The 17698-nt window shown below is 45.0% G+C and overlaps 1 protein-coding gene across 5 annotated transcripts in view; it reads right to left on the bottom strand.

Moving 5' to 3' along the window:
- Positions 1 to 17698, bottom strand: part of arhgap9 (Rho GTPase activating protein 9) — a 44599-nt gene that overhangs the window by 4963 nt on the left and 21938 nt on the right. For 2 of the 5 annotated variants that reach the window (XM_069677813.1, XM_069677814.1), the window contains 15 exons: positions 16418 to 16669; positions 15205 to 15291; positions 10937 to 11002; positions 9049 to 9183; positions 8802 to 8900; positions 8048 to 8109; positions 7816 to 7903; positions 7365 to 7460; positions 6889 to 6987; positions 6419 to 6524; positions 5914 to 6033; positions 3830 to 3928; positions 2321 to 2398; positions 1976 to 2029; positions 1169 to 1303 (listed from right to left, as the gene is read on the bottom strand). In XM_069677813.1, the coding sequence (XP_069533914.1) occupies positions 1169 to 1303; positions 1976 to 2029; positions 2321 to 2398; positions 3830 to 3928; positions 5914 to 6033; positions 6419 to 6524; positions 6889 to 6987; positions 7365 to 7460; positions 7816 to 7903; positions 8048 to 8109; positions 8802 to 8900; positions 9049 to 9183; positions 10937 to 11002; positions 15205 to 15291; positions 16418 to 16669 (1576 nt within the window). The remainder of the gene's footprint in view (positions 1 to 1168; positions 1304 to 1975; positions 2030 to 2320; positions 2399 to 3829; positions 3929 to 5913; positions 6034 to 6418; positions 6525 to 6888; positions 6988 to 7364; positions 7461 to 7815; positions 7904 to 8047; positions 8110 to 8801; positions 8901 to 9048; positions 9184 to 10936; positions 11003 to 15204; positions 15292 to 16417; positions 16670 to 17698) is intronic. The other 3 variants (XM_069677815.1, XM_069677816.1, XM_069677817.1) reach the window with 3 other exon arrangements.

The raw sequence follows: 17698 nt of genomic DNA, 5'->3' as shown, positions 1-17698 counted from the left end.
AATTGATTGCAGAGCTAAAATACGAGCCATCCCCTTTAAGATGATTTTATGGCCTTTTTGCCTTCATTGATAGGACAGCTGAAGAGAGACAGGAAATGTGGGGGGGTGGAGAGGGGGGTGACAGACTGGGAGGCAAACCTACGATCGGTGCGTCGAGGACTGGAGCCTCTGTACGCGAGGCGACTGCTCTACTGACTGAGACAAAGCAGCCCCCCCCCCGGCCTGTTTTATCAGTGGGAACGTCTGAAGCGCTACAGGAGGAGAGATGTGAAGCAGTGACAGATGACTTTATTTTGGTCTTTCTTCTTTTCTTTTTGGCCTTTTTGCCCTCACTTGATAAGACAGTGCCGAGTGATATATGGGAGCGAGTGAATGAGGGTGACATACATCAGACTGGTCGACCCAGCAGGGCCTCTGTGTAAGAGGCCTCAGCTCTACTGTCTGAGCTTCACGGGCACCACTGCTCTGGTGTCCCTTTGAATACATACAAACATAGAATAACACCAGCCTTATACTCTCAATTATTATCCGTCCGTCCGCCCACTAAAAACATTTGAATGTGAGTTGAGGACGACGGGAAGCTTTAAAAAAATGAGGCTAAAATGTTCTGATTTGTAAAGCGAGGACTTTTTGTTTACAGTCACAGCATCACTTCTTTCAGCTGCTCAGTAAAAGTCTGTTTGTCAGAGTGTAATTATTCTGCTCTCGCCGAGGAATCTCTTTTTGGGATGCATCATTTAGTTGTGTCCATATTTCTTTCACGATATTTAACGTTGTTGTGAAACAGTTTCTAGAGGTGGAAAAAAAAAGTGCTGTAAATATTCTATAATGAAGAGAATGAGCCACAGGGGGAGGGAGAACTCTGTCTGACCAAGCCTGTCCCGGTGTGGGATCATTACAACCACAGCAGTGTGGCGGATTTTCAAAATAAAAGCACATCAGAGGTAAAATAAGAAGTGTATGTTATAGGGGCGTAACTGCAACAACATGACCTTATGTCGTATCAGGGACTTATAAATATTCAAATAAAAGGCAATAAAGGTGAAATTAAACATGAAAAAAAGAAGAAGGAGATAACTAATGATTTCAGTCTTTCAGTGACTAAAGTTGCACCTCACATGAGGAGGCGTGGTTTATATAAAGCACAGGGCTGAAGCGGGTCACTCACTGATCGTCTCCACGATGTCGGTGAAGAAGCCGAAGGGCACCAGGGGCTCGGGAAGCTCACGAAAGAACAGTTTCAGCGCTCCTGTGATGACATGAATGTCCTCCCAATCACTCTCGTCCAGATTCAGCTTCTCTTCTGAGAGACAGTGAGGGGGGGGGGTCAGAGAGGAAGTGAACAAAGGGCGTGGCGATGAGAAAAAGAGGGCCAAAGAGAGCATTAAAAGAGAGAAGGAAATGTTACAGTCACAGAACATTGATGTCAGTGCTGAGGCGTAGCATGGAGGCTTGTAGCTGCAGGAGGGAGATAGAAACGGTCTGTGAAAGTGAGACGACACACACAAGCACACACACACACAATCCAGGCCTGACCGATGCTTCTCAAACTGGATCATGAGAACCAAAAGGAAGCAAATAAACTGCTTTAAAGAAGTTTCATATTTATGATACAAACAGTGATGAGAAGCATCAGTCAGTGAGAAGCTGCTGTGGGATTAGAGCACAAACACAAGCTGCTGATTCTCCCTTTCGTCCACTGGGTGGCAGCCGTGGACCGCGCGAGAGTCGCTGTACAACCTGCTGCGTGTTATTACATCAGAAAACTTAAAGCAGAAAAGCCTAAAGGGACATTAAGCAAATGGTAGCTCAACTGCTCAGTGCAGCGTCTGCCTGCGCTGCAGCTCCGCTCTGAGAGTCGCTCGGTCTGTGGGTGGTTTGTTTTTCACTGAGGTGTTCACATTATGCAACACAGGAACAACACACAACAAGCGGGCAAAGTGGCTGCTTTTTGTCCTCGTCCATCTGGATCTACCTTGAACCAACTCCGCTGGGAACATGTAGCGGCCGTCTGTAGTCACCGCTCGCTCTGCAAAAAGCAACAGTTACTCAGGTGGCTTTCCTCATCACCCACTTCTTCAACAGGTAGAGGGGGTGAGACAGGTTTCAGGTATGCAGAGAGTGTGGATGAACAATATCATGTGCTATACGAATGATAAAAACAGCATTACATGGAGTATTTTAAGTGAATGAAAAAGGAAGAGATAACATTTTATGATTTCTCTCTTTCTCCGCCAACAATATTTTCCTCTCATTTCTTCAGTATGAGACACAAAGACCTTTCCTCCTCTCCTCCTCTCCTCCTCCCCTCCATCCTCACCGTGGTTCACCATGAAGCGGAGTTTCTGAATCACCGCCAGGTTTCCCGACACTCTGTAGATACCATCAGTTTCCAGTCCTGCAACACAGCACACACAGGCGGTCAGGTCATCTCCACTACTCGTATGTGTGACCGAGTATCTGTTGACTCAGGAGGTTACAATCAACCAAATGAACACATTTTCCATTATGTGACATTTCAGAAGTGTAAGTCAAATTGTTTCCTGGGAGTGTCAGAGACTCAGAGGCTGCACATGAATAAATAATCACGCACAGGGAAACATGAGTAAAGTGAAGCAGGAGCACATTTAAACATCACTTTGCATGACGACATGACCTCCCTATGAACCCAAACTTCCTCTTCACGTTGTCTCGCCTCTCTCTTGATGATCTTCACCTTCGTTGTTACGGCAGGAGCTTGTGATGTTTCCAAACCGGTTTGTGGAAGAAGTCGAGCTCTTGTGACACATTGGTTATAAACATCATATCAGGGCTTCGGTCTTCTTATGCACAGCTTCAGTTATTGAATAATGATTGTAAAGCTACAACAATTAGCTGGTTTCAGATTCTTAAAGAGGAGCTGCTGCTGGTTTTGGTTATCTGACAGTAAATAAAGTCTTTGGGTTTTGGAGAGTTTAAAGTGCTAATCTCAAAGATCTCAGTCTCGTTCTCTTTGGCGCCACCTGTGGTGATAAACGGTAACTGCAGGAGCACACTTCCCAGATATCCACACAGTGCTGCATGTGTGACGTCCACGGTCGGCTCCGGTTGTAACTCTTGATTTTCCTGGCTGACGGTCGCTTTCCTTTTCAGACTGTTTGCTTCATCTGAGCGTCGAGTTTGTTTCTTCTTCTTTGGATTTTCACTTCTTGTTGAAGTTGTATCTGTAGTCATCCATCTTTTCTTTGTTTGTTCAGCCATAGTAGATTACTGTTTACTCACAACACTTGCAGAGAGCGGAAAAGCAGCCGCTTAGCTCCGCCTACCCTCTCTGGCAGACCAACCACTGCTGGCTGATGGAAAACGCGTCACTAACTGGGCGCCGCCACAGACACCCAGCCCATAATAATACTATATACTGCAGATGAAAGGCTTTCATCAGTGGGCCATAGGCTCAGTCACCATGTGTTACCTCATTCAGAGAGAGAGAGAGACTTACAGACATTTATTTACATCTTTGAGATTTTCTCTTTAACATAATAACCACTAAATCCTGTCACAAGGAGAATTATCTGACTCACTAATCTCTGTTTTTCTTGAAGCTACTTTATCTGAAACCCTCTGTAGAGATACTTTATTCATCAAACCATTTGTTTCTGTGTGTATTAAAAATGTATTTGCAGCATTGTTTCTAAACAGCTCCATTTTCTCTCATTAAGATCTCCGCTGGCAGCTGTCAGGACGTCGTCTCTCTGAGTTCAAGTTTAGCTCCAAAAACATTTTTCTCACATGTTTGACAAACTATTTACGTCACAGAGATGAACAGTGATCACATTATCGGCGACTGTACCTCTCTTCTCCACAGCCGCGGTACAAAGCCTGACGAAGCGAGGGACGGTGCACTTCTCTCTCTCGCAGAGCATCTCCAGATGACATCCAAACACCTGATCTGAAGGGTGACGAAACACGGACACAAACACACTTTTATGTTTTTAGTTCTAAGATAACTGTGCCAACACATGATGTAAGAGCTACGAGCTGGAGTTGGTCTGCTGATCTACAGTTCTCTATGGGAGAAAACCTCCATGGTCGACCGTGTTCCCAGCAGATATGTCAGCTCAGCCTTGATGATGCAATCCAGCCCATGTGCTGCTGTGCAGCTATAGGGTGAAAAACATCATGCTCAGGCCTTCACTGCGGCGTATCCTACCAGTACACTGCCGTGTGATCAGCTGTGTTATCTTGATAAGGACTCAGATGAACTTGTAGAGTAATCAAAAGAACTATAAACTGTTCAGCAGCGGCTCCTCCAGAGAGGATGGTCTCTCCTGTTTAAGCCTGTGGAAAGGGTTAAAGTCCAGCTCTGTTACATTACAGAAACCTTCGTATGTTCCCAAAGCCTTCATCATCATCATCATCATCATCATCACCATCATCATCATCATCATCATCACATCTATGTTACAGTACAAATGTGAGATGGTCGCCCCCATGTGTCCGGTCATGAAACAACTACATCCATCATCTATACAGCTTATCCTGATCAGGGTCACGGCGGGCTGGAGCCAATCCCAGCTGTCGTTGGGCGAGAGGCGGGGTTACACCTGGACTGATCAGCTGTCAATCACAGGGCTGACACATCAGTTTAGAGTCACCAATGACGCTAACGAGCATGTCTTTGGAGGGAACCCACGCATGCACGGAGAGAACATGCAGACTAACACAGAAAGGCCCACTGTGTCTGAACCGGGATTCAAACCAGGAACCTTGTAGCTGTGAGGCAGCAGCACTAACCACTGCACCACCGTGCCGCCCCTACGTCAAGAAGTATAAAACATAAGAGCAAAATAATCATTTTCTAATATTTAAAGATTTTCAACAATCAAACAAAGTGACGTTTGTAAGAGAGAAATAAGAGCAGAAAAATGTCTCTGATATGCAGGAAGTGAAAGACGTATTTACAAAGCTACTCCAAAAACTGTGAACTAGAAGAAGACGAGCCTGAGGTCCGGAACGTTCTGTGGATGGATCGATCACAGTTTGAGCCTTTTCAAAATGCTGAGGCGACTGCAGAGACGAAAGGACAACAGAGACATTCAGAGCGCGATTACGTCTTTGTCGTTCCGATGAATTTGGTCACTGACAAACAAACTTTTCATATAGCTGCAAAATATTAACAGAGGCATTATTTCATTAAAAGCCTGCAGATGTTAGAACGAATCAGCTTCATCAGGTCTAATGACATGCAGAACATCTAGTAGCGCCCCCTAGTGGATGAAGATGATCTGGATGGCGTTCTGCGTTTTAAGTTAAGTTAGTGAAGGAGTTCAACTCCTCAGAGAGGCTCAGAGTCCAACAAACTATGATTTGATCTTTGTTGCTGGTTCTTAGTCTGGTTGAAATCTGCTGACTTTGAAGGCCAAACAGGTTTTTCTACTTAATAACTCAAACGATACGGTGACCCTCTTCGCCCCGACATTCAGGCTGTCTCTTATTTCTTCAGGTTTTTACTTTAATTCTTCATCTATTAAAATGTCTTGTGTTTGGAATATGGAAAAACTCAGCCAAGGATCATTTCAGCTTTCAAGAAAGATCCATAAAAGAAAGTGTTGTAATCAGCAGACGAGCGGGGTGAAAGTCGTCATCATTCTGCAGGAGCTCTTACTAAACAGGAGAGGAGGATTGCGACGCGCAGTCACAGGGGGATGTGGCATCATTGCAGGATTAATGCCGAGATTTCCTGCCAGCTGTCATAACTGCAAAATACCTTCAACTTCCTGACAAAGTTCACCGGGTAGTTTGAGCTGCAGAAGTGCAATGCTGTAATATTTACAGCTTAGAAAAAGAGGCCACGTACTTCACCACAGACACACATGCTGCTGAATAAAGGATACTTGCACTGACAGAGAGTAAAACTTCAAACAGCAGTCTGACCTTTAATGAGCCCTTTCTCCTGCAGCGCCTGCAGAGGAGGTCTCTTCAGGATCAGCTTCTTCAGCCGAGACTTCACTCTCTTCCTCTCTGTGTTCTCCAGGTTGGAAGCCGAGCGAGGGACTGCGGAGCGAGGAAAGGAGGAGGAGAGGGAAGAGAGGGAGGAAGAGGGGGAGGAGGTCAGTGCGGGGCGTTCGGCCGTGGGGGGGCAGCAGAGCAGATGAGAGGGGATGGTGGTGAGGATGAAGAGGGGGAGGGCCGGGCGGCGGCGCAGGTGAGACAGGACGGACGGAGGGATTATTTGCCACGGGGGCCGAGTGAAAATGTAAGTGGGCTGGATGGAGGAGAGGATGGAGGAGAGGATGGAGGGATGTAAGAAGCCTGTGTGGAGGTTTAGAAACAAAGAGTGATGATGATGGAGAGAGAAGCTGAAAGTAAAGTGAGGTGGAGGGAGGGAGGGTTTCACGTGAAGAGATGAGAGGCTTTGCGGGTGAAGATGATGACTCACGCGATGTTCTGCGCTCGTCCTCGTCTCCGCTGTGCTCCAGCATCTCCACGCTGCCCGCTCGCCTCAGAGAGTACAGGAGGACGTTGTCTAACGGGTTCTCACGGTCCTGGAGGAGAGGCAGAGGGAAATAAATAGTTTTCTGAACAGCGTGACGTTTAAAAATCTAAGAATGTCAAGTGTTTTTATATATTCCATTTTGCATGCACAGGATTCAGAGGCCACAACGTCAGGACTCAAGGACGTTACATGTGAACATCTGAACCTGAAAGAAAAGAAACTGAAACTAATAGAAGGTAAAAAGGTAGAAAACTAAAAACAAACAGGAAGTGGACGAAGGATGTGGAAGACATGAAGGTTATATACCGAGGTAGTGACACTGTCACTATCCAGAGGGACACCATGTTACCACACATGGAGAAGTGGTGCAGGGAGTACGGCTCTGCGTGTGTGGTGTGTGTTTTGTGTCTCACCAGCCTGTCGATGACGTTCTGGATGGTGATGTACCACTCTTTGATCAGAGAGTCCGTCTCCGACTGCAGCAGGAACTCGTTTCCCGTCACCGTCCTCAGCTACAACACATTTAAGAACATATAACTCGATATGTTTGTAATATGTTTGTTAAGTTCCCAGAGAGGGAACGTACGTGTCTCTTGTTTGACACGTCTCTGTCCCACGTCCACAGGCTGTCGGACATTTCTTAGAAGACTTTTTCTGCTAAATTTAACTGGAAATTAATTTTTGGTGCTTCCTCTTCTCCTTCGCTGAATGAGTAAAACAAGTTTCCCACTCTCTCACTTCCCTCCCTGATAAAGACCCTCAGACACAAACAGCATTCTGGGTTTCACATGCGTATCTTCCTCTCTGCACATCAGCTCAAATTAAAAGGAACTTTAAACTTTAACTCTCAGTAGGCTTTCTGTGTGTTTGAGGATTTTTCTTTTTTCACCTTGAAGACGTTCTTCTTGCTGGACAGCTCGTTGGCCCAGTGCAGCTTCGCTCCCCTTAAGTCCACGCTGCTCTCGGGCCGACTGTTTCCAGGTCTCTGTTTCAATAAGAGGCAAAAACACACAAAGAGAAGCAGAACAAGTTATGTTCTATGTTCTCAACACTGAGCTGGCTGACATGGCCCCTGATATGCTCAAACCACGACACCTGAGAAAGGTTTGTGTGACCTGTTTTGTGACTGATACCTTCTAGCTAGGAGTCGACCACCGTGCGACATACAAGACGAAACCATCCAGCTGTGTGCTCTCTTTCTGGGTCAGTTAAAAGCTACAGAGCAGCTTGTGCAAAGGAATAAAAACGGTCTGCTGAAACTCTTTACACATAAACTGACTCGAGAGTTGGCTGAGGATTTACAAATCAAGAAGTCTGCTTCACGTGATGATTCGTCTTACCCAGCTGGCAGGAGTCTGTGATTTAGGATCTTTGAAGAAAACCAGACTGTTCCCGACCAACACCACCCAGGAAGGGCTCCAGTTTTTCCTGCAGCCCAACAAACACACGTTCACTCAACATGGAATAGAAATCGTGCTCGTCTTAATTCATCCAAACACTATAAATACAGGATTTATGTGTATGTGTAGAAACAAATGAAATCTCCTCCGTAGCAGCCCGATGAAGCCTCACCTCAGTTTCCGACCTCCTTCTGCAATCTTGGTCTTGTTCAAGAGGCCGGCTTTCTCCAGCTCCTGAGGACATGAAAAGCAGTTCACATTCACATCTGCAACATCTCAGCAGTATGATCGATCACTCAGAGGAGGCCAGAGTAGCTTGAATATTAGGAGGTTGGTTGCGTGTTAACAGTAAGGCACAGCAGAGGATTCTTCCTCTGTGTAGTATTTTGCATCCTGAGCGAACTCATTTAACTTGACTGTTGCATCATTGAAAAAATAGCAGGAGGGGAGCTGCTCTAAACCTCCCACTGCGGTGTGGCCCCGTTTAAGGTGCAAGGGAACAGAATGAATATGAATTAGAACAATATGTAAAAACAGTGAAGAACAAAGTGCAGAGAAAACGGGACAGAGAGCCTTTGAAAGAGAGAGCAGATACCCACCCTGAGTGGTTTATTTGTCAAGACTTTCAATAATAAACACAAGTGACACAGATGGACCCGGCCCTCGATGCTGCCAGAGCTGGTTCCAGAGCTGGTTCCAGAGCTGGTTCCAGAGCTGGTTCCAGAGCTGGTTCCAGAGCTGGTTCCAGAGCTGGGTGTGAAGTGAACTGTGTGCATGCTGGTTCAAGTGGTTTTAAAGAGTGTTGTGTGACTGGTTAAGGTTAACCATACGCAGCTAAAAGTTGTCTTTATTTATTATATTAATCTACATTAAAACATTGTACTCATGTGCAGCTGAAGCAGCAGTAAAAATCGGTGTTTTCTCACCGGTGTGCCGCCCTCGCTGTCCGGGGAGCTCTCAGGAGACGGAGGCTCCACGACGATGTTTGTCACGTTACACGCGTAATCTCTGCACTGCTGGACCAGCTGAAAGACAGGAAACAAGCAACATCAGCTGTGTTCATTTCCCTGCATGTGTTCAGTATATGTGTGAATATGTGGGAACACTGTCTCTCTTCTCTTAGCACGTCTGTCAAACTGCACACACAGAGCACAGACACCTGGAGGTGAGTACCTTGCCGTTCTCAGGCAGGATCATAGACTGGGACTGGCTGAGCTGCTGCTTGGCGTCATGCAGGGAACCTGAGTTATGGACATGGCTGAGTGCTGTCGTGCTCAGGGTGTCAGAGGAGACGGCACGCTGCATGCTCTTCACAGGGGTTAAAGGTCAGGTGCAAATGTTTGGGTCGGAGGTGAAAGGTGGAACAGACAAACAATCACAAATTAATTCTTTGTGACGTGTTAAATTAATGCAACACGCTCCTACTGTACTGTTACATCTGTACATCCCGTTTGACTATGATGATGTGTTTGTCTATTGCATTTCTTTATAGAACAGTAAGTGTACATGTTAGCATGTAGCTGGTGCTCTCTCCTGGAGCCACCTTGAATGAGTGCAACAAACAAGCAACAGGAGCACCAGAAAGGTCAGCGTGCAGGAAACACAGTTAATGTGACATCAGTTTACTGCTTTAACTACAATCATGCAAACTCCACGAGACAAGAACGACTGCATGTGTGCCAAAACTTTGAGATCAAATGTTCACTTTGGATTCTGCTTTTTCAGTGTTTCATTAAATCTCAAAGGAGGAAGTTTGCTTCATGTTTTACCTTCATTTTGCGTCAGTTTCTGTCGTTCTGATTTACAGGTGCTGTGATGAAAGCTTTGTTTGTCTGATGGATGCAAGAGAGGGCACCCAGCGCTGGTTTGGAAATCAGCCTTACGCGGGTCGGACGTCACTTCACTCACTTTGGTCAACAGCACAGCGTCAGCCTCTCTGCAGGGCTCCTGACTCTAATGTGTCTGCAGATCTCACATCATGTAATGGCAGAGAACACTTCTGCTATCTCAGATGTGCCATGAATTAAGCTGAACTTTACCTTTGGGGAAAACAACATGCAACCGCAGTGCTGCATCATAACTCCATTTACAGACACAAAGTGAAAACATGAAGTGAGGCTTTCTGCCACTCGGCACGAGTGACTCAGCTGAAGACAAAAAAACCTGCACTTTCTTTAGGAAGTTCAAATGTTGTTGCTTCACTGTGAGGCAGAAATACGATGCTTTACGTTTGTGCATCTGTACATTACATGCTAAATATTTACGCTTACAATCGCCTGCATTCACATACACCAGTGAGCATAATCAAACACAAACGCACAACTTCACACGACTTTTCATGCAGCAGCAGCCATAATTAAGTACCTTTCCCAATCCCTGTAACCTACTTTCAACAATCAGGCTAAATATCCCTCCAAATGTTTGCCATCTTTTCTTGCACGGAGGATTAGCACTAAGAGCCCACTCTTTGCTAAGAGGAGGCCTTTAAAGGGGCTTTAAAGCCAGCGCACCCACACCCCACTGTGATGCAACATGTTGCAGTAAGAACTGCTTGGGTAACAGCCTTTTCTATTCACACCATGAGTTGCTATTTCACCACCTTCATATGCATAAACGCTGATCTCTGAGAATCTAAAGAGCATAGCTGGCATTGCTTTAATGTATTCTACAGTAATACAGTGGAGATGCAGTTTTTGCAAATCTAATGACTCGGGTTCATTGATTTTCATGAGGAAAATATCCTCCATCAAAAGGCCTTAAAGCGCTGATAAAACACTTAGTGGTGCCGTCACAGTCAGGAGAGCAAACAGGAAGGACGAGGAGGGAAAGATTCAAGTCAGAGACGGGTAGTTAGAGACAGAGACACACTACATGTGACGTGTGGCGATGGCAGACAGACAGACAGGCAGACAGACAGACAGACAGGCAGACAGACAGGCAGGCAGGCAGGCAGGCAGGCAGACAGACAGACAGATAGAGGGTGTTTCTAAAGGGATACAGTTGCAGTAAAAGGCATCAGCTGCCCTCTGGCAGTGAAAGAGTGCAGCAGGTAGAGCATCACCTGTCTCATCTCCCAGCTGCCGTCATTATTCCTCTGGTGGCTCCCAAAGAGGAAATCAGGGGACAGCTGGAGAGACAGAAGACAGGAAGAGAAAGACAGGAAACACAGATGAACAGTTACTATGTATATCTCCATTTAATTAAAATACAGCTCTAACCTATTTTCTGTATAATTGAGTTTGAGAAAAGATCAAAGGCTGTGTCACTCTCTGGGCACCGTCAGCTCTTGTGTCTTGTCACATTTTGTGCAACAGGAAATTTGACCCAAAATGTCAGCGATGTGGGTCAATGTCACACCCACGTGTAAACACAGGATGCTGATGAAAGTTTTCAGTTGAGATCAGCTAATGCTGAAGCTACTCCTCTGCCCGCTCACATCGTGCCAGCTAAAAATGCTCTTTGATTCACCAGCACAGAACACAGGGGCACAAAACACACACACATGCAGCCTCGTGCATCAGGCTGAAGTCAATGACAGACAGACAGGCAGTTGCCGTTGCTCAGTGAGACCGAAACAGACACAGCGTAGTATTTGTTTGACTCAAGCGTGCTGATGTACAGTTAACGATCTGAGTCACACACGTCCACATAAAGGAGGTTATATCAGCTCATTGTGAGAGAGTCAGACGCTTGACTGCTGACAATGAAAAGCTGAAGAATGATTTCACAAACGGTACCATGAAATGAGAACAACAAATGAAGCGTATGAAACCAAATGAACTTACAGCAGAGGTGCTCATCTTCACAATCACCTGAGATACTGCCCGGGTCAAGCCTCGTTTCTGAGAGCCGCTTTTCTGTCGCGTTTGAGTCGACCGTCTGTCGTTTCATGTCACGACACCTTTTGTCAAAGGTGTGAAAATGTGAAGTCTTTATCTCTCCCTCCTCTCTCCGCCTGCACTTACTTCCCCATTCTAGAGGGAAGCTAGCTGCTTTATCAGCGGCTACAATCATTCTCATGTAAAGCAGCTCAGAATACTCACAGCAGAACTTTGCAAACACGCCACATGAACCAACAGAGAGGAGACTTGACTTCAGCTGCAGCGGCTCGGTGTTCATTCAGCTCTGATACTTTACTTTCACTAAAATGTACCAAATATTAAATCACTCACAAGGACAGTTATTATCTGTTACTTTAATTTCAGATGCATCGGCATGTCAGCAGCATCTTCATGTGTTACACTTTACATGTGATATAAAAATTAAAGGCGCACAGGGTTTCAGACTGCTGTTAGGATAATCTTATCTGATCTCACATTAACCATGAAAACTACCAGCTACAACAAGACACGCCTACAACCAACAAGAGTCAGAGTTAACACCTCAGTCAGACCTGCTGCTATTTAGAGTGTGTGGAAACAAGTGTGTCGAGAAGCGGAAAGAGGCGACTGAAAGTAATAACGGTACAACACGTCCAGCTTCTGCCACTCAAATGCAGACTAAACAAATCCACCATTCAGCATACTGGGTCCTCCTCATGACAGTGACTGTTTGTTATTCATCATTAAGTTTAATCAAAAGAATATATTTGGAGTGTGATTGATCTGTGACTGGGAACCTGAGCCCATCAGACGGGGCTGTGCATGTGGGTTTAAACTTACAATGAAAATGCATCCTATGTTATCAAGAGCAGGTTTAAACAAGCAACCATGTTATATTTGTAATTACTTAAAGTTAGCGTCACATTGTTCAAGAACCGACGATGTTCAGTTTACTAACGATCAAAGACAGGAGCAGAAACTGTTGATCACTCTGCTCAAAGACGATCTTCAGCGATCAATCAACAACATTAACTTCCACTGTCTCATCATTTAATTCAGCTCGGTCAAACATACACAACATCCATCATCTATACTGCTTATCCTGTTCAGAGTCGCCTGGAGCCTATCCCAGCTGTCGTTGGTTACACCTGGACAGGTCACCTGTCAATCACAGGGCTGACACACAGAGACAGACAACCTTTCACGCTCACACCTACGGGTAATTCAGAGTCACCAGTGAACCTAACGAGCATGTCTTTGGACTGTGGGAGGAAGCCGGAGTACCCGGAGGGAACCCACACAGGCACTGGGAGAACATGCAGACTAACACAGAAAGGCCCACTACGTCTGAACCGGGACTCAAACCAGGAACCGTCGAGCTGTGAGGCGACAGCGCTAACCACTGGACCACCGTGCCACCCCATAAACAACATGTTGAGTCAAAAAGTAAAAGACTTTCTTCTTGAATGTGTGTAGTTAATTTACTTTACAGGTAATGTACTAGAACTACAACTACCATGATCTCACAAAGAACAGGAAGTGGTCAGCACGGTTTAAAATGGATTTTAAAAATGGAACTCGGGGCTGGAGGACGCTGTGTGCTCACAGGTAAAATGGGTCGCTCAGGTTTTAACACCTGGGTCATTAAATGCGGCGTGCAGTATGCATTATATATCACAGCTGAGGTTCCTGTCGGGTGAAACGTGTTCCACAGAATAAGAAGAGACACATGTAGGTCAGCAGAATGCAGCTCAGGCTGACTGGATGAGGGGATCACTGCTTTGATCATGTGGGTATTTTTTCTGATGAGCAACATTAAATTTGAAACACTGACGCAACACTGAGGCAACGCAACCTTGAGATGCAAAATGCTTATCTCAAACAATCTGGATCACGCAGCTCGCGTCGCCTCCTGCCGTAGATGTCGTCATTGATTCTGCGGACGGATCAATTCTGCTTCATAAATCCCCAAATACAGAGATAACAGATGCACTTCCTGCCTCGGAGCGTATAAGCACCACAGAAAGGTAAATGGAAGTTTGTGACGACATATGTGAGGGCAGCTGACGATTTCAGTCTCAGCGAGCGGTTTAAATTTAGAAACGTTTTGTAATGTTCTGGATTTAAAGAGTCCGTCTCATCGGCATCAGATCAGGAGGAGCAACCTTCAGGGATTAGCCCGACAAAAACAACATTTCGGAGGAAGTGTGCGTCAGGAGGCGCGTAATAAATAAGTAAATAGGGCAGCGAGTCAGTCAGAAAACTTAAAAGATATAATCCCCTTTTTAATTTGGCCTCGCTCAGCATTTCCTCCTGCTTTAATCTGGAGCACAGCCCTGCCCTGGACTCTGTGTGCACTCTGGGTAACCAAGACAATTAATTCATCTTTAGATATAAATGAGAAGGGCTGTGGTTTTGTCTTCTTGCTCTGTCTGTATTTATTCTGATCAATGAACAAACGTAATGACCTTAGACTAATGACAGTATCATGAACTCTTTCAGATCTCAGCAGAACAAACCATCTTGTCACAAGGATCACTGAATAAGTGCAAAGCAAATGTGTGGGTGGATTTTAAATGAATATACATGCTGGCAAAAATATGAATGAAACATAATAAGACTAAAATATATATTAATTGAAACATTTTCTATTGATGCCAAATATTGCCTTGAACTATGTGCAGACCTGAGTCGTGTTTGTGACTACAGAGGGAAACTCCACCCTCCTGTGTAGCTACAGAAACTCACTCATGTGATAAGTGCATTCAATATTCAGTCAGATAGAAACATCAACTTTACTAATATGGGACTTTAAATTATGAATTTAAAACTGCTTTAAACGTGTTGTATTCAAGTTCACCGAAACCAAGACAAGAGAGTATCAAGGCCGAGACAGGACCCACAATGAGAGGGAACAAGACCGAGGCCCCGACGAGGCCCAGACCTGATAACATGTGTGGAACATGCAAACACGGCAAGCTTAAAATTGATCTGAAAGACCTGCACACCTAAACACACCCATAAAACACACACTGAGATTCCTCTTCATTCACCTCTCTCATGCCACATATACAGCAGGTGAGCCCCTTAGAGCCCCCCCTGAGACCTAGACAAGACCAAGTTAAACCGTGAGTGTGTGAAAACTAAGATCGATGTTGAAGACTACAACACTGCTCTAAAAACATTACAGGTCATCTGGAGTACTTCAAACTGCAGCGGTGAAGAAGAAGAGGGGAGCAGTTTTCTCTGATGTGCATTAGTGGTACCCGAGCCAAGAGTGTTTCCATTTCAGTCCTGTGCCATCAGGATTGAAGTGTAACACTAATGTTTGTTTCCACTATAGTGAAGACAAAACTCATCCTGATCACCCCACAAACTCACACACAAGGTAAACTGTGCTTACCAGCGTGTAAGGCCCACCAGTGTGGGTAAGCTCACTCAGATTCGGGATGCAGAATGTCCTCAGGGAGGCTGAATTTGACAGACACGTGGAGCACAGCAGTCTTACCCTGTGCACGGTGCCATTGCCGGCTTCAGAAAGTGGTAGCGACAGATGGTTGGTTTCTCTGGGTAACGTCTGAGGTCCTGTGCTGCCCTGTGACAGAAACACACAGGAAAGGCTTAGATACATTACAAGCTAATAACTACATCCTCATAGCTATCATACTGTTGAACCCACACTTCTTTGACTTGACATGAGTTTCACAAAGGTAAGCTAGTGTAAGCTGTTCATATGTTTGAGTTGACAGATTCCTATAGATGAAGTTAGCTTCTGTCTCCAGAACTAAAGCGGTCTTTGGTCAGTTACTGAGCAACATCAAATACTCTCCAAAAATACTGTCTACCTCTTCTTCTTCTTTAGAAAGGAATGAGGTGATTGATTTGTTTCATATCCGTCTGTTAATATCCAGCTAATGCTAGCAGCAAGTTAGCTTATCTTGGGTTAGGTTTAGGGTTAATATGGGTTAATCTGGGTTAAACTGGGTTAAACTGGGAAAAGTGGGAAACAATTAGCCTAGCATCGTTTTAGGAGTGATTTCCTGGTGTGTCTGCTGGTTGTGTTTAGTTCCATAACTCTCCTTAAAACAGCAAGTCATTGTTAGACAATTATATTTTTGGAAAAATTAAACAAATTAGGTATTTTGAGTTAATTAGCTAGCTTTAGCGGCGCGGGTAGGTGGGTTAAGTTTCCTTTGGAAGTAGCTAGGCTAGCTGTCTGTCTACCACCTTAAGCTAACCGTCTCCTAGCTTTATATGCTTTTAATAAACACGTGAAAGTTCGGAGGCGAAACATTGAACTATTACTTTAAAGTTTTCTGTTCATATCAATTACTATGTAATATGCAGCAAGTGTAAAGTTCAATGTGACCTGATGGCGACCGCTCAGACGAGTCTCCCCACAGACAGTAGACTTTAGCTACCAGCTGTGGAAACCTGTGATCACTGCAGCCCGCTCTGCATCACCTAATGTCACAGTAAAGGCAAAGTAAGCGTGCCAGGTGCCCTCTTTAAGCTATTCTTTTGTTTTTTGTGCTGATACAGTCAGAATATTACTGAGCAGGCTCTTTTGCTCTCCATCCTGACCCTTTTATATCCTCTCCTTTGACAGAAGAAGCTTTCATCCAGCTCTGAAAATTGCCAACCTTGCTGATTTTAAAGCAATTTTAGTGAAAGAGAAAAAAAAGAGTAATGAACGAACGGTGGCCATGTCGGGGGTCTACCTTGTTGGTGGTTTGTGTGCGGGCCCGTCGGGGGGGTTTCCAGGACCTCTCCTTGGTGACGGTGTTGACGTAGTAGCTTCTCCCTGTGGACGGGTCCGAGTACTGCTCCCACAGGTCCAGGACCTGAACAGGCTGCTGACCCGGGGCGGGGCTAGGCGGCTCCTGCTGTGACAGACGTTTCTCTGGCTGCATTTCAGTGTACAGAGGGGAGTCCTGCCAGGACAGCTGGGACAGGTAGGACTCTGTCGGGACCTTGTGGGAAGAAGAGGAAGACATGGGGAGGACATGGAGGTAATACAAATTACATATGAAATGTAAAGATGACAGTAAAACACAAAACAATAAGACTTAATGGACTTAAAGTATGTTCAGCGATGATAGAACATAAAGCATGAGGCTGTATATATTACAACGTTTTCTTTTTCCCACCAACGAGCACATCTGTGTTTCCTTTGCCTACAAAGACTCCTCCGTGCCACAGACAATACAACAACATAAGTGAGTCTTCTTCATGCTCCCTTATTACAATGACAATGTCCCCTATATGTTTGACTATTTATATGTATATGATATTTTACATCTATGTGTGTAGTTCTCAGCCCCAGCCTCAGATGTCCCGACCGTCCGTACTGAAGACTACTTCATTAAAAACTCATTTTGTAAAAAGTTGATGTTTTTTTCCTGTGTGTCGGAGGAGCAGCTGATTTCCAATTAAATATAAAAAGGCGTCGAGCCCACAGCGACACAAAGACTGGGCAACAGATACTGCATTGTGTGTGTTTTCAGTACAGGGACACACGAGTTCCACAAGTAGCAGGCAGGAGCGCCTTAAACAGAAACATCTCAGTGTGTGAAGCAGAGACAGAACCCCCCCTCGCTGTAGAATAACCTGTCAGGCTCTGGATTCGACAGAGCTTATGGAAACGCATGTGCTCACCCTAAGAGAGAGAGAATAAAGCTACAACTACAAGAGAGGACAAATATAATATATATATATTTATGTATATATATTTATATATATATAACAAATACAAATCCAGTGAAATAAACAGCAACGATACGCACGAGATCATCTTTCTACGAAATACAGAGAGACATAATTCACTAACTGATAGCTGATAGCAGGGTTGATCCCTGTTACATAACACACAGTGGTCTCAGATAATGGTGTGTATGCATGCATGTGTGTAAGTGTGTATGTGTGTGAGAGGAATGTGTGAGAGGAATGTGTAACTTTGCCTGTCTCTATCCTGCATCTCCTTCTGTCCCATGTTCGGCCCA

This window comes from Semicossyphus pulcher, unplaced genomic scaffold (genome assembly GCF_022749685.1).
Source record: "Semicossyphus pulcher isolate SPU_LCO1_2020_fin unplaced genomic scaffold, fSemPul1.0.p SCAF_3, whole genome shotgun sequence".
In the NCBI taxonomy this organism is placed as follows: Eukaryota; Metazoa; Chordata; class Actinopteri; order Labriformes; family Labridae; genus Semicossyphus; species Semicossyphus pulcher.
Note: the sequence above shows the minus strand (reverse complement) of the source record. Positions and strands in the feature narration are given on the sequence as shown.